This window comes from Helicoverpa armigera, chromosome 1 (assembly GCF_030705265.1).
Source record: "Helicoverpa armigera isolate CAAS_96S chromosome 1, ASM3070526v1, whole genome shotgun sequence".
NCBI lineage: Eukaryota > Metazoa > Arthropoda > Insecta > Lepidoptera > Noctuidae > Helicoverpa > Helicoverpa armigera.
Genome location: NC_087120.1, coordinates 10,986,404 through 11,007,780, shown reverse-complemented (window position 1 = coordinate 11,007,780; position 21,377 = coordinate 10,986,404). Strand labels below are relative to the sequence as shown.

The following is a 21,377-nucleotide window of genomic DNA, read 5'->3' as shown; positions in this document are numbered from 1 at the left end:
GAAACAGTTCCCTTCGGGAATTTATTAATGAATAATCTTGGTGTTTTCTTACTGACTAAAATTAAGTCGTAGGTACCTTTGAAAATCATAATCATAATTTATTTCTATATGTTTTGTAAAAAGTAGATGCGTAAGTTATCCAGCAATTCTAGTTCTTGTATCTGTCAATTACATTGCTACATGCTAATATATAGCGTCTACCGAGTATACATTGGATGTTGTTGGGTATTGTAAATATAAAACTTATGTGCTTAATTATTTTTTGTATATAAAGCGTAAAAGCATAAGGGGCTGCAACGGACGAATCGCAACAGTGGACCTTCTTATAGTTTATAGTTCATGGTACTTATTGTATTCGACATTGATAACAAACGTGAACTAAGTTCAAGTTGTTAAACATAACATTGTCATAGATTTTAGCCCTGTGTTATTTCCTTAGGAATGATGCCATGTCTCATAATATATCACGCTGACAAATATTCATGTAATGGATTTTAATATTTTTCAGGTCGAATTCTTAATGTGTAATCTTCAGACGTTGAACGCAAAAATAAGAATATTTACAGTCGAAAAATTAATTACCTTCATAACAAATGAAAAATATCAAAAACCAAATTTATATTTGAATCAATCTCGTGGCATTTAACTTAAAGCAACTACTAGTAGCTATTTAGGGTGATGTAAGCATGATTAGCTATAGGGTGCGTCTACACGGTGCAAGTAGCTTGCGCATGTTGAGGCACATGCGCAGGTTACATGCATTTTAAAAACTTGCGGGTCTAGAGACCCACCCTGGTCCTCTGTTGCGTGCGCGCGGGTCACTTGCTCCAGCTACATGCACCGTGTATTCGCACCTTTACCCAGACTTCAGTACGCCAACTTACTCGCTCGTATGTCACCCCCTTATGTTTTCACGCAGCATAAGATCAATTAATTTATGACGGTAGATGTTAAGTGACATGTAGTGCGCCATCTTGTCATTTTATTGTAATTAATTAGTTGCTAAAAGTACTAGGTACTTAAGTTTATTCTGTCTGTACAAATTTTTAAATATATTATGTTGGTTATTTATTGTTTCATTTACAAAAAAATCGGGTTTATTAGAAGTAAGTACAAGTCTTTAATTAACAGATTATAATTTTTTATTTTATTTCATTAACTTAAACTACTTAACTTAATAATAAGCTTAACTTATTTACAATACCTACATATGTAAATCATTGCATCTTTGTGTAATTCTTAAAATAATAATATTAATTCACTTAACTTAATTCCTAATAATATTCATTTGCCGTGATATTTTAATATGAGGATATTTAAAGCAATGAGAGTATACATTTTGATTTATTCTATAAACTTAACATAACTACAGTACTAAATAGGCTTGATATTATTCAGTAGATTGAGAGAAATTGAGAATTAACCAAAGCTGACCGATTTGTCGGCTATAATTTTTCATAATGAATATAATATAATCATTTGAATTATTATGAGTGTTGGTCCAGCCAAACCACTGTTCACTAAATGGTTGCTATCCTTAGCTGTCCTTAAAACTGCTAAAGTAGTAGGAGTCCCCTTTTAATTTAGGAGACACTTACATTTTAAGGGCTACTGGTGAAAACGGGCATTAGACCTTCAAGGTCTAAGTACTTGTAGGTAATAATAGTTCTGAAGCTGAATAGCCCGAATCTCTAAATACACATAATCATTAACTGCACTGTCTGGATGTCCGTATTAGTAGCTCCTATACCTGATGCCATCACCACGTCTATAACTTCTCCATGGCATTGAGGAGTAGGTTCATCTCCTGGTGGACTTCGCGCAAGAGATCCCTCATCTGACGAGACGAGTCGAGGATGTCCACGCTCTGGGTGTAAGGGTTGTATCTGACGCCGAAGTCACGGGGGATCTTCTGTGCGAATTTACTGGAAAAGAGAGTAAGTAAAAGGTAAGTTGGATAATACGTTGTAGCTTAGTATACGAATAACACTTAACCAAGACCATCAATCTACCAACAACAAAATATAGGTAACCAACAAATGTATAATTGATTGACCAGGCTAGTTAGGTACTTTTTACATTACTTATCCCACTAAATTAGAATTCTATTAACCCATACTCATGTAATATTCATACCATGAATTAAAAATGTACAAATAATTCAGAATTACTAATTATTCAATATTACGCTTTAGTATTTATCATAAATGTCAAAAACTTACATCATCCTCTCCTTAGCATCTTCAAAACTGTTGGCTACGAAGTAGACGGGCTGGTACTCTGTGATGGGGTACTTCGTATCGCCAGTGGTGTCAGGGTCGAACTCTCTCAGCTCTGGCTGATCAGACAAGCAGTACTGAAGCTCTCCGAAGGACGATAGCAGACCAGCACCGAACGCCTTCAGCTTTCCTTCTTGTCGGCACAGACCGAACTCCACGGTGAACCAGAAGCACTGGAACGGAAAGGTGAATCATAAAAATACTTATAACTGATAATATAAATGTGATAGTTTGTGAGAATGTATGGATGTGTGTTTTTTATTCTGTCACGCAAAAACGGCTGAACAGATTTGGTTGTTTGGTGTGTAGATAGGTGATATCCTGGATTAACACATAGGCTACTTTATACACCACAACACGCGGGCGAAGCCACGGGCGGAATCTAGTCTGATGTAATAAGACAACCTTGATAGGTACATACATGCATTGAAAATTTAATATAAAAGCACTAGCAATTAAACTAATACTTACGGTAGCAAGTTTCTCAATGTAATCATCAGGCGCTCCGAGGGAGGCGAGTCCGATTTCCTGTGAGAACTGTGCGAAGGCGGGGTCAGCGAACAGAGGCGCGTGGCCGAGCAGCTCATGGCAGACGTCTGGCTCTGGTGTGTAGAGGGGCCTGGAGTGATGCCTGATGTACTGGGTGCTGTGGAAAACACGGAACGCGAGCCCAGCGAGGAAGTCACGGGATGATAGTAGACCCGCTACTGGCCGGAGCGTGAAGCCTGTGCAGTCTGAAATTGAAAGCGAGGTTCATTAGTATAAGTTCCTTGTCTTGTCTATCTGTATTAGGTTAAAATTTTATTTTTCTTTTTAAACATATAATTTTCGTAATATGACATAAGGCTCACCTTTAAGGAAATTAGAAACGTCCTCTAACTGTGGAATGTTGTCTTCCCTGTAGCCACAATTCTCAATGAGCAGAGGGAACACGTGGTTGTGTTCCTTGCAGGCGTGTGTGGGGTACAGTTCTGTGAGTTTCCTGAACACCGCCCCCCACGTGGCGATCTCCTCCTTTGTATAGTCAACATGTGGCAGAGGCTGGCCATACTTGTAGTTGTATGCAATGTCAGCGAAGTACTTGCGGCGAGCGCGGTACTCTGGGTCTGTGAAACCGGGGTGGTCGGAGTCTAGTTCCGCGCCATAAGATAGGATTTGGTTTGCGAATCTATCCAAATCACGGATACGACGAGGGAACCAGGGAACGGCATCTAGAAAAAAAACAGTTGATGATGATTAGTATTTTAGTCAGAACACTGAGCAATTTGAAAAGCAGCTAGGTGTGTAACAATTTCCAAAAACAAACTTTCTTCAACAACTTACATCTGTTATCCTTATAATTCCTAGAGATGATATTCAAGTAGCCAACATTATTCTTGAGCTCGTCAAGGGCTGCGCCAAAGTCGCCAGCTCCATGCTCGCATTCCACCATGAACTCGTAACCCGGTCTTCTGGCAGAGGAACGGGACTCGATGTGCATGAGGTTGACTCCGTGTGAGGAGAAGACGCTGAGGAACTTAGCGAGGGCGCCGGCTTCATCAGGAGTTGCCGGAGAGAACAGAAGCCATGTCGACTTGCTGGAGTCGCGACCCTCACGAATGTAGTTGCCTCCCTCCATCAGTTTTGGCTGGAACAAGTAATTATTATTATTGTAGAATTTATGTTCAAAAAGAAATTACAGCAATTTATTTGTGGAGGACTCTCTCCGGACACAGCATCAAGAGTAATGATCCCATGTCTAAACCTAGATGAATAAGCAAGGGTCCAGATCCAAACAACTTCATGATTGTATCAATCGAATGCATTGTTATAGCTATCGGGAAGCAAACACTAGAGCATTTGAAGTGAAACTATGTATTATGTCAGTGGCGTCATAGGTCCATACAGTTTGATAAGAGGGGGCGGCGCACTAAATAGGCCACATCCAGGTTGCGCGGAGAATTATCGCGATAACCCCGGGGTGGCCACAGCGGTTGTTGGTCCACGCTCATCACATACTGCTCTCAAGTGACAGATAACCTTTATTCCCTGAGATGAAGGCAGCACCGGATGCATGTGATGCAGTGTGTGTGTGCCCTAACCTTATCGATAGATAATCCAGTCATTAGCCAATGATGCAGTATGTAGTACATGAAGAGAAGAGATTGTGACGTCAATGGCAATAGTTCAGCTCAACTTTCCGTTTTGATCTTCACTTTTAATATTCATACTTCGAAGAATTGATCGTGCATAAGCTGTTTTTCAAATGACTTATTTTAATTATTCAGTTGTTATTAAAATAATAAACGGCGCCATAAAACGTTAAATGAAAATTGTATTATCATTGTTTTAATTATAATTTAATTGCGAATATTAAACAAATGTCTTATCTTGTTTTTTTAGTATTGACATTGGTTTTATAATTGAAGTTTAGAGATAACCCGACGATTAATGGATGACTTATGATGATTGTGTTTTACCCAAAATGAACAAAATATACAAAGTTATTGCGATATAAGTTCATTCTGCTACTGAAATTCTTATGTAATACCTATGAATTTCAACTATGAGTATAATGAAATTAATAACAATAGGCATGTGACAGATAATCCTCTAAGGTTAAGAAAACACTGATTTCAGTTTTGCTTTCTATCCGATGGCCATTCAGCCATTACACTACTCTTGTTCAGTTCACGATCTATCAAAGAGGCTTTCTGTGCTGAGCTTATAATATAATCCCTGTAGATACAACAGATGACTTAATCATATAAGTAAGAATCGCTTGATAGAAGTTATAGGTATAAGGTTCTTCAGTTAAACATCATCATCATTAAAACATTAGTTTTCTTGAAACAACTGTTTACCATTGCCAAGTTCAATTTTCAAAGTAAACAGTTATTTTAAGAAAAACGGACGTTTCTTTTGTCAGTGAACTTGTGACGGGGGAAAAAGCGTTTTGTTATCTTCTTATGCTGTTTTAATAACATTTTGTTTATATTGACTGCTCGAGTCTGACCTGTACTTAGCCGATCTTTCATAAAATTGATTTATACTTAATTGTTTCTAGATTATTTAAAAATATGTATCAGTTATCAGTATAGGTGGTCTTGGTTACCTTCCTAACTAATATTATAAATGTGAAAGTAACTCTGTCTGTCTGTCTGTCTGTCTTTTCTTCACGCCCAAACTACTGAACCGATTTGTGTGAAATTTGGCACATACACAGTTTGGAACTTGAGAAAGGACATAGGATAGTTTTTATTACAAAAAAAAATTACTCCGAACATATGGTGCTATCTATTGGTCAAACCAAAAATCTGCTGGAAGTCACTATTCCACGCGAACGAAGTCGCGAGCAAAAGCTAGTTACTTTATATTTCAACTCTTTTTAACAATGTCTACTAGCTCTTTGCCACGGTCACACTCTTGAGGGAATTACCTCCTATAAAATGCACTATATTCTTTCTCAGGATATATGTAGATTTATCCGTGTACCCATTTTAATCGTTTTAGTAGCTTTACTGTGAAAGCCGGAAAGAGCAGCGTTACTTTCACATTTGATGCTTTAATAGCATCATCATCAGTAAGGATTTAAAAATGTTAAACATGTAAACAAACAAATAAATGAAACTAATTTTTTTTGGCCTATGTGATACCATATTTGGTAAGACCATGATTGGTATTCCTATTCTTATATCTATTACACATTGTCTTGTCATTAATAAAAATATTACACATGCCATATCGGCTACTTCAAATTGACCTCTCTAACCTGGCTGATAACGTTGAATGGTGGCAGTCAAGTACTTTCTACGAGTTGAATATCGCCTAAAACTGTCACCGGATTCCCCGTTTCCAACATACATACCCCCTTAGAAGAAAATGAAGCAAAAACGTCTGAGACCCATTTTCATTGACTAAAAAACCGTCCGTTAATCTTAAACGAACTGTTTAGTTAGAAAATTGAATGAGAAAATTCATAGTAAATAGGTAGTTGTGTTAAGAAAAATTACTTTTATGTGGTCGGTGAAACTTAGGCCCCCAATAGCTTTATTAATTTAATTGAGAATTTTATTATTAGCAGCAATATAAATTCAACAATAAGTAATGTTGTATTAACAGCGAGTGTAACATGCATGACATTTCAGGAGGGTATTGCAACTTTCATCATGCGCAAGAGATCAACACGCAAATCAATAACAAAACATTGTTTACACGAGTTGCATCAACAGTCTATCGATATCGAACTATCTTTGCAGATCTTACATAAGTTAAAAACAAACATATTATCTATACTAATATTATAAAGAGGAAAACTTTGTTTGTTTGTAATGAATAGGCTCAAAAACTATTGGACTGTTTTTTTAAATTCTTTCGCCATTGGAAAGCTACATTATCCACGAGTAACATAGGCTATATTTTACCCCTTTACGGGCAGTAGTTACCACGGGACGCGGGTAAAGCCGCGGGAAAACGGCAAGTTGACTATATTTTCCTGTAGGCAATGATTAAACTGCAATCAGAATTGCTAAATCTAATTCTTACTAGGTACCTATTACCTATCGTGTGGTTAGGCAAATGTTGTTAGGTACCATTTGAAGGATTACTTAATTGATAGGAATTAAACTTGGGTAATTGTTGGCCTACGTTAAATAATGATATTGCCGCCAAACTGCTTCAAATTGACTTTAACTGGTTAAATGTCGGAACGTGTTTAAGAACTTGCCTTGGCATGATTAGGTCAGTTCAAATTAACTAGTTATGTTTACAGTAGCCGAGGTACGATGGATTGGTGTTAGTTAGAAGTAACTGATCTGGTACAGTTTAGTTTATATCTTAGTATTCAAATAAATTTTCATTTTGACCTAACTTCTGAGTCCATGGGCTTGTAACGCATCAGTCATTTTCATCAGCTTTAGATAGACATATTATATTAAAGCGTTCTCTTTGATACTTCCAGTCCTTTTACATAGGCTTTTCTACTACAAAACCTATAGTGGGCTTTACAACAACATTGTTTCGTACATTCAGAATAAGTTTGGGTTGGGGCGATCAAAGTTGCATCAATCTCAAATGGTTAATTATCAATTTAGAAAATTATGCAATGTAAAATATTAAAATATTTTATAATTAAAATATTTTCCTAAACATTACATGAAATTATCGAAGGCACTTAAACTTTCTTTAATTAACCTAATTCGGCAACTTGGGAATAGCATCTAACATTATATCCCAAATCATTGTTTACAGGAAAACAATCAACAGTAATAAAATACTTCGCTGATGCAAAACTTCGACATCGCTATCAATTGATTGCTTACGACACAATGTTTATAAACTATTGAACATCGATGTCAATCAATAATAATTTCATTTCGCAAGCTTATGAACTAAATGGGAACACATTTATGAACAATTTTCGACAATATCAAAATAAACACTTCATAGTGGAATCATAAAAATTATATATTATAACTACGCGACCACATTCACAAGAAATTGGCAGAATCGCTACCATAGTTTTTTTTTTCTATTCTTTTTTTATTCATGGCAAATGTAATATGTATGTATGTATGTATATATTTTATGTATTATTGTCCATATATTCTATATATATATATATATAATTTTTTTTTTTTCTCTTTGCATGTAGATTGTATTAAAACTGCACCTACCACTGCTATTTCCCCACCACCCAAAGGTAGACTGGGAGAAAACGCCTAAGGCGTTAAGTCCGCCATTGTACTATTTGTGCAAAAAGTATTATAAATAAATAAATAAATAAATAAATAAAATAATGTTCTTCTTCCCAGAAAAATACATAGGAAGTGGTGAAGGGTGGCCGTTTTGGGGGTCTTTTGTAAAAAAGTTTTTTGACGTTCGTAAAGTGCTGTTTTGCAGGCAAATTTAAATAAATGATTTTTGATTTAGATATGTTTTCTTGTGATGATTACTAACCTTGTCTGGTGGTGATGAAGAGAGCTTCACCTCCTCAGCGTTGGATCGTATGCCCATCATCTTGTTTGTACTCGCGACACTAGAGGTAACTAATGCTGGCAGTGTAAACAAACGCGAGCGGCGCGCGCGCAGCTTTTATGAGCCGTGTGTGACGTCACGACGTAACATCGACTGAGAGCTCCGTGGATGTGGCATTATAATGATAAACCAGTAATTAGTGATGACACTGAGTTCAAATAATGGTACGAAGTTGACTACGAGTCATTTACTTGTACCTTCTATGTGTTTCGTGGTAGTCGTTTGAGGTAAATATCTGTGGCCTAATGGTTGAAGCAGTTGCGATGCGACGGTGAAGTACTTACCAATCTAACTTTTTTTAAATTACCTATGTAGAGGTATTATGTCCTTCGAGTTTATTCTAGACACCAATGACAGTGCGCGACAAAAAAGTGTCACTCGGTTTTGAACGTAATTTTTTTAGCCGGTAGCTGCCAATTAATTACTTTCGCGTGTCGTAACGAGTGGTGCGCTGGGAAAACCCGAGCGGAAATGAAGCTATATCACAAAACTACAAGCAAGTAATGATTCCTTCTTCACATTAGAACAGTATTAGAGTATTCATAGCAAAATCAGAAGAAGATTCTTCAAAGCATTTTATGAGATCCAGATCTATTGTGCAAGCAAAACTTTCGCATAAGTACAATAAATATTTAAAGTTTAGGAGGACTCAAGCAGATGAAGAGGTCATCGGCAGGAGGGATATTTTCATCTCGTTTACTTATCGGCAAATCACCGGTAGTTTTTTTTTTGTAAAACAAAATGTCGTAAAGCCTTTCTTAAACAAATCTCAAAGACCTACAATGTGTATCTGTAATTATCACTTCCAAGCTCCAATAGACCACAGTTCCCTTCGCTAACTTATCACCTCCAAGCTCTAACAGAGCACAGTTCACTTCCCACTTCAATGTCAGATGGAAAGATCGTCTATGCAATATACCCGCGCTGTTGCGTTTGGGACTTTTTATTTTGTACAACTTTTAATATTGTATTATTTAACACACGAAGGTCGACCTTGACTCATAGAAGCATACGACGCTATTGATCGCATTATTATTTATTGGATCAAGTACTCGGTTAAGTTAATATCAAATATGTTGTTTTGTTGGTAATTTATGTTATGCCGTTGAACCAGTTTTGCGTGCAAAAATATTAATTTATGTCGTTCCATGAAAATATGCGACAAGAATAACTTTAATAAGAAACCCTACATGTTTTTTCTTACACACTTTGTTGTTCTTGCTTACAAACTTGGAGAACTAGAGAGATTAAAAATTAGGAACGTTTTAGGTATATTCGTTTCAGGTAAGAAAGTTGTTAAATGTATGTATCCAGTGTTTCCAATTCTAAAGTATTAGAATGTGGTTACAGTTCATTGATAGAGTGCAGCGTTATCGAAATAATTTGCGCTCTTCTAGAGGTCGGAGGTGGACGCTCTAGATAACATATCTCCTCAAATATCTATTAAAAATACTTATGTATGTTTAATAAATATTGTATTGAAATAAATGTTTTATTTATTTGATAAATGTACCAAATGTTGCTAGAAGAATCTGTATACATACACTGTGGGTCAAAAATAATTGTTTAAAAAACCTGTTGAGTTCAATTAACGTAATCTGACACGAAGTGTTCCGTACAGTATCGACGAATGCTTTAAGATACTTAGAGGAAAAAGTGTTTAAGTTTAATTCCTCCACTTAATTTTTATTTGTGCTTTGTAATCGAGGACATTCTTCGATCTTATTGTTTGCAATATTTTCAATACCAATTGTCTCGTAAGTTGTTAAATGGTGAAAAGTTAGGGAAGAAACCAAGTAGCATCGATTATATGGATAATGGAAATAGGTAGGTAGGTAGTAGGTACTGATCAATACCATCATATTTTAAACGTGAAAAGTGTGGTGTTGTTTATTACGAAGAATACACTTTTTCCACACGTAATATGTAACATACTTTTTGTAGAAAAAGGGGGTGGACGCGATTAAACCTTGAGAGTAAGCAAGTCATACATAACGTTATCAGTTGTTTAAATACATTTTCAGCTGATGCAATTGATTACTAACATAAACAGTGATACTCAAAACCGATAAATTTTGTTTATTACGTAGGCTTACATATGGGACGACTATTTTCTGCTAATTTTAGATCGAAGACCAAGTGTGATATACAGGGTTACTGGTAAGTAGACCGCATCCTTTCAGGAGGTGATAGTATAGGTCAATACGGACAAATTTGACCCTGGGATACACTGGGCAAAAGTTAACCCGTTTCAAAATAATCGAAACTTAAGATCTTTTCTTTACAAGTCATCTAGGTACACGTATACATTTGTATTACTAGTTAAAAGTCTCGTTTTTGCGGATTTTTGTGTGTTTTGTGGCTTTTTGGATAGCTAGATAAATGTAGATGTTTTTTAAGTATTCTGCACAAAAAAATGAAGAGTAATATTTTTGAGAAAATATCTACTAAAAAAGTAATTGCTGTTCGCTATACTTTCCTCTGTGATTTGTACAGTTTTATGGTTTGTTAGTATGAAATGATTCATCTTCTATCCAAAAACACACAAAAATCCACAAAAACGAGACTTTTGACTAATAATCCAAACTAATATTATAAATGCAAAAGTAACTCTGTCTGTCTGTCTGTCTGTCTGTCTGTCCGTCTGTCTGTCTGTCTGTCTTTTCTTCACGCCTAAACTACTGAACCGATTTGTGTGAAATTTGGTACAGACATAGTTTGAAACTTGAGAAAGGACATAGGATAGTTTTTATTACAAAAAAAAATATTATTTTTATAATTAAAATTATTCCGGACATATAGCGCCATCTATTGGTCAAATCAAAAATCTGCTGGTAGTCACTATTCCACGCGAACGAAGTTGCGGGCAAAAGCTAGTATTATCATATTTTATAGTGAAATCGTTTAGAATAGGTAAACTGTAACCTCACCTTCTAATTTCCGCGTACTTTCTGGACCTACCAGAGTTACCACTGCACTGGTTACATTGACATTAAATAAAGTCATTTCAATGAACGAGTTATATACAAAGGCCGTCGTTTTTTCGCGCCTAAGGCATGCAGAATATTGCAGCAGGAACACTGCGTTTCCGTTTCCGCAAGGTTACACAAACACAACGGCATTGTTCTCTAAATAAAACAAAGTGCTTACATTTCTTATGGCTGTAAATAAAAATATAAGGTTTTAATTACACAAAAGGCAGCTTTTGTGTGGGAAATTATCAAATGATCATCATCTCTTCCCGCCGGGAGATTAACATGAGGCAGTGTCAGACTCTTACGGAATAAAACCCATCACCCGTTCTTTCTTGAGCCCTATGCCAGGGCGTTGGTAATCATTTCGAACCACCCCGCAGCCCTGAAATGCATACCTAAAAGGACACTTACCTTGATGTTTAATCAAAAACTTGCCAGAGTACGCGGCAAGGTAAAAAAATCTGGCAAAATGAGTAAAAATGCACTACAAACTTTTTGTTACAATATAAGCAAAGAGTTTAGTTTTCGCGTACGTATTGACATTTTGGTAATCAATGTCAAAAGTATGGAGCCATAATGACACTTATTATACAAAATATTTTCTAAGCGAATCTATTGATACGAAGTGCATTTAATTGAAACCAACCATGGTACAGCTAAAACAAGTGTCCATACGACTGAAGTCGATCAAGAATATTCAGAAAATTACCAAGACTATGAAAATGGTGTCAGCCAGCAAGTAATCATCTCATCTTCCTCAGTAGCGTTATTGACAATGGCCTGCTCTACTTACCGTTTAGCTTAGAGAGGACCGGTTCTATTTTGCAGCAGCTTCAGATTTACCATCATCATCATCTCCCGTGCCTTTCCCCAGCTAACCAGATGCTGAGTACCTGTGCTTTACAATCAATGCTATCTGACCTCCTCAACCCAGTTACCCGGGCAACTCAATACACTTGACTTTAGACTGGTGTCAGGCTTAATGGCTTCTGACAACCCGTAACGACTGCCAAGGATGTTCAACGACAGCCGGGACCTGCTCTTTAACGTGCCATCCGAAACACAGCAGCTTCAGATTTACGTTATACATTATTTGCTTTGGTCAGATTCACGAAAGCAGAGCGCGACCTGCAAGCAGCGCGACCGTTCGGGTATGCTCCTCGCAAATTCTACGAAATGTCGCAACTAGTGCTGGGCAAGGTGGACGATGACGATAAGGATAAAAAGAAGAAGAAGGCAGCAGCCCCTCCACCACCCACCACGGTTGAACAGAAGCCTGCCGACAAAGAAAAGGAGAAGAAAATGAAAAGGATTTACATTGCCATGACATCTGACAGAGGTATTTTTTGGTCTCGAAAAAAGCTTTCACACTGTTACCTACATGATCTTATTTCAAAAAGTAGATCGTTATACTTATATGGGTCCTGGACTTTGCACTAGGATCAATCGGCTTACTAAGTTGTGATCGTCTAATCAATTTGGTTGTGGCAGCGCTCCTGTTGCCTCCAAATTTTAAAGACCACATCACCCTCTTAAACATTTTGTTTAGTAAAACTTCCGTGTAAAATATTTTGCTTGGTATTCCAGTTTACCTAATTTATTGAAATTGCATACTTCATATACCTGCGAGTTTTATATCTTTTAATGGCCTCAAATCCTCGCTAGTAATCTGTCGCGTTATAATATTTTACAAACTTACAAGTGACCGGGAAAGCTGCAACCTTACTGGCCTACATATGAGACGGTAAAAAGTCGGTCAAGAATGGTAATTAAGATAACTTCATTTTAATTATAGATTCACGACTCTTTTTTACTTACTCCTTTATTTACATGCATACTGCAATTACATAGTTGATCTATAAACAATCTAAAATATTTTTTGGCGGTGCATCGCTAATCAGATTAATGCAATAGATAACGCAAGCTGGTATTTACCGCCTGCTTCCAGATTTTTTTATCGATAAGATTCATACAACGCAATTTTCTTATAAATGTTAATACTCCCTAAATTGGAACAGTTAATAAAAAACAAGTGGACAGATAAGAGGGACGCGAGTCGAGCGGCGTGCGTCGTCGTAGCTGCTCAGATACGCACAGTTTAGCGAGAGGGGTTATCGGGATCACGGCGCATCGACCGACAACCATAGCCGAATACCTTCGACAACATCAGTTGCGTACTTATTCTGAAGCTCAATGTTGATGACGCCAGTCCATTGAGGAAAATAAGACATCAAAAAACAAGTAATGTTTGTAGTACTTAGTAAACTTTTTAGCTTCTTTCTTGTTGACATCTTAATTTTTTTTGACATGACAACGTCTTATAAATCGATGGAGCCGGCGCGCCGGCACGCACGAAAAACATGACTCATGCGGCGTTACCTCGCTCTGAGGCGTTACCTCGCTCTGAGGCGTTCCGTTTAAGGCTTGAAGTGCAAGCGAGAGCACGCAGCGAGCGACAAAGAGGCACAATCGGCAGCTACTCACGTTGTCACGTTCAACTATCGTCAGTAAAACGACTTTACAGATAATGGTTTTTTTTAGATGAATTATTCAATATTTGTTGGTTAGGGAGATTTAAAAAACTGGTGATTCCTTAGATAGGTAATGTGATGCTATGATTCATGTAACTAGCCGAGTTAATATTCGCAACCAATTTAGAAATTATTGAATCTATCAAAAATCAATTGAATTGTTGTGATCCCGGGATGGCCAACAGCACCACTAACCGAGGACAGTTGAAACTGTCCGCAAAGTCAGCGTAGCGAAAGTATTAATATTTTGTCAAATCTGCTACGAACTTTAACTTAGCTTTCAAAGATAGCGATAATCGTGTTTGGAATTTAGATATTTAGAATACTTTTTTTTCTGTTTAATGCTATAATTTTTTTTATTTGTTGTTTACAAGACATAAGCCCAGCTCTATTCTTGTTATTATTTAGTTCGTATTAGGTATGGCTACCACGCTAATAGGCCGGAAATCAGAGCGTGTTTTAAATAGTAGTCATTATATTGTAGCAGTTATTTACGCGTAATTATTGACTCAGAGGTCTGTTGCAATAAAGTTCAGGTTTTCGTCAATAGACTGCCATTACAACGCAATATTATACACGATTGGTCAAATGGTCATTATCAAAACAAATGCTCGAAGCGTAAGCTCCTAACTAAAGTATTGACATTGCGCGAACTGCTTATAGTTGCAATTCTTAATCAGTAGTATTACTTGATCATGTCTTAATTAAGCACGTTTTATAGTTCTAAAGCTAATCTCCCCACGTGCTTCAGCTGTGTAAACTGGTATCATCCAGTTTTAAATGATATCTCTATTGTAGCATTATGTTAGAGTTAGACAGGAAGATCAACCAGTCCACAGATACACACCTATGTCAATAGAAGATCTATTGTTCTTTATGTAGCAGGCACCTCGCTCTTAGACCGGAGACTCGGCTAATTCAGCATAGTGGCACCTTTAAACTTCTTCGTGGAAAGAAAGGTTGTGCACAATACAGGGGAGTGACTGATCACAAGTGCAGTTTATCTTTGGCCTCTGCGAGTGATAATGAATGCACCATGCACGTGCAGTTGAACGCGCCGCGCTGCACGGCTCTGATCAATCGGGCGCGTGACGCATATTGCAACTAATTATCTATCTCACGTTTAAAGTACAATTCATAGCACTAATTGTGGTCATTTTGAGTTACAATAGCGGTATTTATTGAAAGTCCATTTTGGCCAAAATACCACGAAGCAAAACCGATTTCACCAAGAACTAGGTTCTATCTTGATTTTTTTTCGTATTTTGTGTTATGCTTTGGAAGCCATCAGTAGCCTACCCATTGACTTATTATTGAGTGTCAGTGTCACATTTATTTGACGATATGATCAAAATAACCTTGGCGATTTCATGAAGTAATTGATGTATCTATTGACGAATTTAACTCAATGTATTGACAAACGATTTGTCATTGATCTAGCCACGGCCGCATCATACATTATACGCGTGGTTTAACGACAAGAGCTTTTTCGTCAACCGCAACCACTGCAGGAAAAGAACAATTTCATGACGTCAGGGGACATCTACACGGTGCAAGTAGCTTGTGTGCATGTTGAGGCACATGCGCTGGTTACATGCATTTTGAAAACGTGCGTGTCCAGCGACTCGCTCATGTACCAAAGCAAAAATACCCAGCAGCAAATAGCTCTTGTCACATGTTAACTTGCTCCAGCTATATGCGCCGTGTAGACACACCTTTACATTGGCAGCACTTGGCGGTGACTTCGAGATGGTGTACGTTTCAGGTCTATGCGGTGGTGTGCACAGCGGCGTAGCTCGCCGCATCAAGCGCGACTTCACGGAACGCCTGGCAGATGGCGCTAATCACAAGCTCGTGTGTGTTGGCGACAAGGCCCGTCTTATACTGCGCCGCGTCTATGCGCCTCATATGCTCCTCAACGTCAAAGATGTGCGTATAAACGGTTCTGTTTTATAAAGAGAATTAAAAAATGAAGAAACTTTCCAACCCGGCAATCTGTGTTGTGTACTAACAGACAAGAAGATCGACAGTAGAGCCATCTACCAGGTCCATTGTACATTCAGTTGGTGTGGATTGCTGACTAATCAAAAAAATAAAATATTTTCCTAAACGAATAGCGTTTAGTAGAAAAGTTCCCTTGTATGTTCTCAGTCCTTATCCTGCCCATTTTGGGGTTAGCTTCCAGTCTCACCGTACAAAGCTAAGTCCAGTATAATAAATGGAGCGCTTATTCATGTGACCACCACTTCCCTGTACCAAGAACAATTTTTAGACTTTAAGTTTCCTTAGCCTAAATTCAGTTTTCATTTTGGTCGACATGCTACACTCATACTTCAATTGACTTTTTCACTCAATCCTACAAGTTCTGCCTGAAGAATATTCCCATACATACCAATACTTGACGGTAACACAAATGACACAAAGTGAAGTAGAGCTCAGATGTATTGGGCAAGAGACGCTTTTAGGGCTCATACTTCGGCTGAGCTGCATATAATTTTCATACAATAGGTACATTATTACATCACAGGTGGGCAGGTTGGCACCTGGTTTTGCAGACGCGTCGCTCCTGGCCGCTGTGATCACGGAGGCAGGGTACAGCTACGACATCGGCGAGATATACTACAACAAGTACTACACGCCTGTCAAGTACGAACTCAACGTTATTCCAGTCTTCACCAAGGCTGCGATTGAGGTAACATTTATTTTGCTTTCACGTTAACATCAACGCTCTTAAACCGCCAGGCGTCCTTATGATTTAATCTCCTAATGGGATCTTTGAATCATTCTGGATGAATGGTAGAAACTTTAATACATTTCTATAAAAGTTTTATTATACTCTAAATACTCTAATTTCTCTTAGACAATCATAGTAACTTAAAAGACTATTTGAATTTGGTTGTGATCTCAGAATGCTCCCAACATGATGGCCTTCGATGACGTGGACGAAGACGCTCTCGAGTGCTACGCAGAATGGACGCTAGCGGCACTTCTGTATTACGCGCTGAAGGAGGGAGCAGCCTCCGAGCAGTCGGCTCGAATGGCAGCCATGGACAACGCCACCAAGAACGCTGCCGAAATGATCAAGAAGCTAACCCTTCTCTTCAACAGGACCCGACAAGCCGTCATCACTAGAGAACTCATTGAAATCATATCGGGAGCCGCCGCACTCAAGTGAAATATTTTCTATGTTATTTATTTTTGTGTTAATGCTATTTTATTGAATGTTATTTTTAATTTAATGCAGCTGATGCGTTATTATAATGTTGTAAGTATTTTATATAAATGTTTTATTTCATTTGTTATTGTGTCAAGACTGCTTCGAATTAACGAGTAGATGTTGTCATAAGTAGTTATAAAAAAAAATAACATAACCAGACATTAGATAATAATACAATTAGGAAAGCATTGTTGCCTAGATATATGGATCCTGGCATACGTTCACACAAGATTAAACATATCCCTAGATAAACAAAAATTCAGCAAACAAATAGAAAACAAGCAAAAGTAAAAATTTAATTATCACAAATATTACAAATCAACTTCACCTTCATGCACATCACACAAAACATAGCTTAGAGAGCTTGAACAGGATTTCCACAGCATTGAACAGTAATAATCACAGAGTTGCAGTAAAGAGTTATTATATACGTGACACGAGTCCTGATGTCTCAGGTTATCTTACATATAGAGTAGCGGATTTTATGTGGAGATTGTTCTTATAGGTTTGGGAAGCAAGAGAACACAACAACAATATAAATACGGTCCTATAGCTAAGTGGGTCAGTGGTCTTCCAGGTATTTGTCGTAGGTGGCCTGGTCCATCAGTTGCTGCAACTCTTCGGGCTTTGCCAGCTTCACCCGGAACAGCCAACCCTCGGAGTAGCATGATTTGTTGATGAGCGCTGGCTTTGATTCAACCTCTGTGTTCTTTTCTGTCACCTGAAATGTGGTTAAACAATTTGTTAGATTATGCAAGTAAGAGTTAAGGCAAGTGATCTTGGTTTCCAGATTTTTTCTTCTAGAAAGACTGTAATCTTTTGCTTGAATATTTAAGGTCATTATTGATTCAATCTCCTCGTCAAGTACATATGTTGGGCTTGCTTTCCAGCGGATGCAGCTGAGTAGGTACTAGTGTTTTACATGAAGTGACTGCTTATCGGATCACCTCAACCCAGTTACCAAGGCAAATACTCCTAAGCAAGACCGGATTTCTAAGTTCTAAGTATTCGTAACGACTAATATTTAGATGACAGCCAACCCTCACTAATGTAACGTGCCTTCCGAAAAACTGAGGAACTCGTCATGATAAGATGGTCACCCATCGAATCCTACCGCGCTAAGCGTTCCTTAAGCTTATCATCCATCGACTCTACAATACGATTCTAGAGTTTTGGCTGCTGCGTATTATGTCTAACTATGAATACAGGCTGTTAACAATGAATGACTGTGATAAGCCCAAACAAAACTTCGATGCGTTGCGATGCTATTTTGTTCGGCAGCTAGTTTGGTAGGATAACCATACTTTCAAGTATATCGTTTTTGTGGGCATGGGGCTTGTTGATAAACTCCTTGTTTGTGTGGGCGCCCTACCATAACGTGGAAGCTTCTTACCGTTCCTGATACAGGACTGTAGACTTCACTGGCGGCCTTGACGCTCTCCAGAGCTCCGCACTCGTCTCCAGCGGCGATGTCTTTGCCCACATCTGGTAATTGCACGTAAACCACCTCGCCCAATGCATCCTGGAAATACAAAAATAAGAGTGAGTATTTTTCATATAAATTATTTATTTCATTTTATAGGGCTTGTACAAGGCAGGGCAATGAAATAAATGTGCTTGTAAGTTCTCCTAAATACACAAATAACCAATGTAGCTTCTGAGGTATCACGCGTTTACCGTTGATCTAAAAATATACCAATATCTAGTTTGCATTGTAACGACAGCAGCTATAATTGTATTCCGGAAAACTCATGGAATTAAATTTATTAAATGCATTATTATCAGAAAGCCATAGCTAAAACAAGTCTAAAAGTAACAGAATCTTAATAATAAAACTCAACAAGTTCACCAGTGACCCAACAATTAAAGTTAAATTTGAGATAACTGTTAATTAGTACCTACACCGAACAGTCAATGTACGGCGAATATTGCGCGGCGCTCTCATACTGACCTCTAGTAGGTACACAGATATAACCGGTGCGGAGTGGTACGTATCTACGGAAAACTATTGAAATAAAACAATGTTTTACCAACTGTTACCAAGAAACGAGGCAAAGGGGCAAACAGAGCAGTTTGATCGAGAAAATGTGCACACGCCACTGAAAACGATACACCAAGTCAGAGGGGTTCAGACGGAGTTAAGAAAACTGTGAAACCAGGGCTTTTTAAGAACCAGGTGTTCTAGATAATGTCAAGATATATATTAATAGTTTATGGAAATTAACAAATGATGTGCACCTCGCATTAGCACTTCACGTTATAGCTAAGTAATGACTTTCGTTCTTGGTTTTTTGCTGACGATAACAAAAAATCTTTTCTAGACGACTTCCAGTAGTGCAGCCGTAAACAAAGCAGAGATCAGTCAAGATATAAAGCTAAGCTTTCAGGCGTTTAAGTATTTGAAGAGAAAAACTAAAAATCTTTGCATCAACACTATTTAACTTTAATGATAATCGAACCATTTTCAGTTGTCAGATCACCGATATGACTATTGGGTAGCAAGTATACAAATACGAAGACGATAACAAAACCGACCACTTACTAGTGGTCGGTTTTGTATATATGTTTTGTATTCGTTATAGCTAAATGATGCAACTAGGTCTTAGAATTATAGTGCTAACCTGTGCATAGTTAGAGATGCCGACTGTCCCAATGTTATCGCTCACCGACACCCACTCGTGCTTCTTTGTATAAAATCGTGCTGCAAAACAAAAAAAAACTGTTATGAATATCATTTCAAATTATTTGTGCTTTGTAAACTCTAATGGCCTAAATTATAGGTATGGCGCAGTATAACCCTTTTTAGAAACATGGACAATTCATAAAAATCATAGTTTTCTAAATCTTATGATCAACGCAAAGCTACAACCGCTGGCAGTAAAAAACAAGATAGGTATGCATTCGCCAGAGCGCTCAAGCATTTAATTCATAATTATTTTTTTGAGTAATCATACTATCGTTAAGGCTTAGCAATAAATATAGATAAACGCATCCACACTACATTAGAAAATTTTAGAAAAACTGTATATTTTAGAAGAAAATTCATATATAAAATAACTAGTTCTATAGCCTACATTTAATATGGTACTAACAATTTTGCTTTACTACGTCATAAATAGGGATCTATGCTCTATTCAGTAATAGTTTCGCAACGTGCTACTGTATTTATAAGTAACAGAATAGGGTGAGATAGTGCCAAGGCGACCGTTGCGTAATCTTCTTGACCACGACTGATAACGGATACGAATATTATGCTTATTAACTATTTATTGGAACTTTTTGAATGTAACCAGTCGATAATTGAGGTCAAACTTTTAGATTCCGCAGACATTAGTCCCATTGTTTCCTTTAATGCTCCTGAACTCAGTACGATTGTTTGCTACAACTATGTGCATCAAGAAGTCCCATTTGAAGACAATTGGCAAGCTCCTGATCCAAATAGCCCTAAATGAGGTCAATATAATTAAGGAATATGTTTAACAAATTGTCACTTTTCGTAAATAATCACCCAAACTATCCCACTATTGTAAACAAGAGGAACTCATCACGGGGAAGCAGGAATGTGTGATATAGATAAGAAAGGTTCATTAACAAAGTGGATGGGTGCGAGCTGTCCATGACCGGGATGGTCAGCGTTCCTTGGTGGAAGCCTACGTTCAGCAGTGGAAGGCAATTGACTGATATGATGATGATGATGATGATGGTTAACAAGTTGATAGTAAGCAGCGCAGCGGGTTATATACGTTGTTCTTTAGGGGGATTGTTTGCTTTATTATAGAAAGTAGGATATGTAGTGTCAAGTAATTAAGTTTGAGGTGTATGGAGTTAGTTACCTTTATTTTCTGTGCTATAGAGTGCTCGGCCGCAGCATCGCGTAGCTAGCCTTGAGGTCACACGGAGAACGTTACACACAACCATTATTTGACTAATTCCTGAAATAAAAAAAATATCAGCACTCAAAACCTGTAAGTTAAATAGATACCCTACAGAAGACGAAAAGCTAAAGCTTTAATACAATCTGCTGCTGACTATGATCAATTAATAACCGTGATTTATGAAAGAACTGTTAACCAAAAACCATAATTGGAAACCAGAATTAATAATTAGCACTAAATAAAATACTAATAAGCATGAATGTAAATTAATAAATAAACACACGTTTTTTATCTATCCAAATTTTTGTAGTCAAATAATTATAACGTATTATTTTCCAATAAGTACTACAATATTGTGCTTACCTAAAACGGCGTGGGGTGGCGTACGCGCAGGGCGGCGATCGGTACAGCAGTGCGGGGCGACGCGCGCGCATCTCTACAGCATTATCATCTTCACCGTACCGTAGAGAAGCGCCGAAAATTCA

At 37.6% G+C, this 21,377-nt stretch overlaps 3 protein-coding genes across 3 annotated transcripts; 1 reads left to right on the top strand and 2 right to left on the bottom strand.

Moving 5' to 3' along the window:
• Window positions 1-73: 73 nt before the first annotated feature.
• On the bottom strand, window positions 74-8,372 carry LOC110379372 (protein henna). The gene is made up of 6 exons (XM_021339022.3): window positions 8,217-8,372; window positions 3,603-3,906; window positions 3,131-3,490; window positions 2,751-3,013; window positions 2,223-2,452; window positions 74-1,925 (listed from the first exon to the last, which is right to left on the bottom strand). The coding sequence occupies exons 1-6, from the start codon at window positions 8,274-8,276 to the stop codon at window positions 1,769-1,771; spliced, it is 1,374 nt and encodes a 457-aa protein (XP_021194697.1). The 5' UTR covers window positions 8,277-8,372; the 3' UTR covers window positions 74-1,768.
• A 3,459-nt stretch (window positions 8,373-11,831) lies between these two features.
• On the top strand, window positions 11,832-17,047 carry LOC110379373 (ATP synthase subunit gamma, mitochondrial). The gene is made up of 5 exons (XM_021339023.3): window positions 11,832-12,008; window positions 12,376-12,608; window positions 15,566-15,729; window positions 16,328-16,492; window positions 16,709-17,047. Exons 1-5 carry the CDS (start codon window positions 11,917-11,919, stop codon window positions 16,973-16,975), a joined length of 921 nt encoding a protein of 306 aa, XP_021194698.1. The 5' UTR covers window positions 11,832-11,916; the 3' UTR covers window positions 16,976-17,047.
• A 245-nt stretch (window positions 17,048-17,292) lies between these two features.
• LOC110379378 (glycine cleavage system H protein) lies at window positions 17,293-21,377 on the bottom strand. Its single transcript, XM_064035258.1, has 5 exons — window positions 21,256-21,377; window positions 20,851-20,949; window positions 19,639-19,718; window positions 18,411-18,539; window positions 17,293-17,738 (listed from the first exon to the last, which is right to left on the bottom strand). The coding sequence occupies exons 2-5, from the start codon at window positions 20,933-20,935 to the stop codon at window positions 17,580-17,582; spliced, it is 453 nt and encodes a 150-aa protein (XP_063891328.1). The 5' UTR covers window positions 20,936-20,949; window positions 21,256-21,377; the 3' UTR covers window positions 17,293-17,579.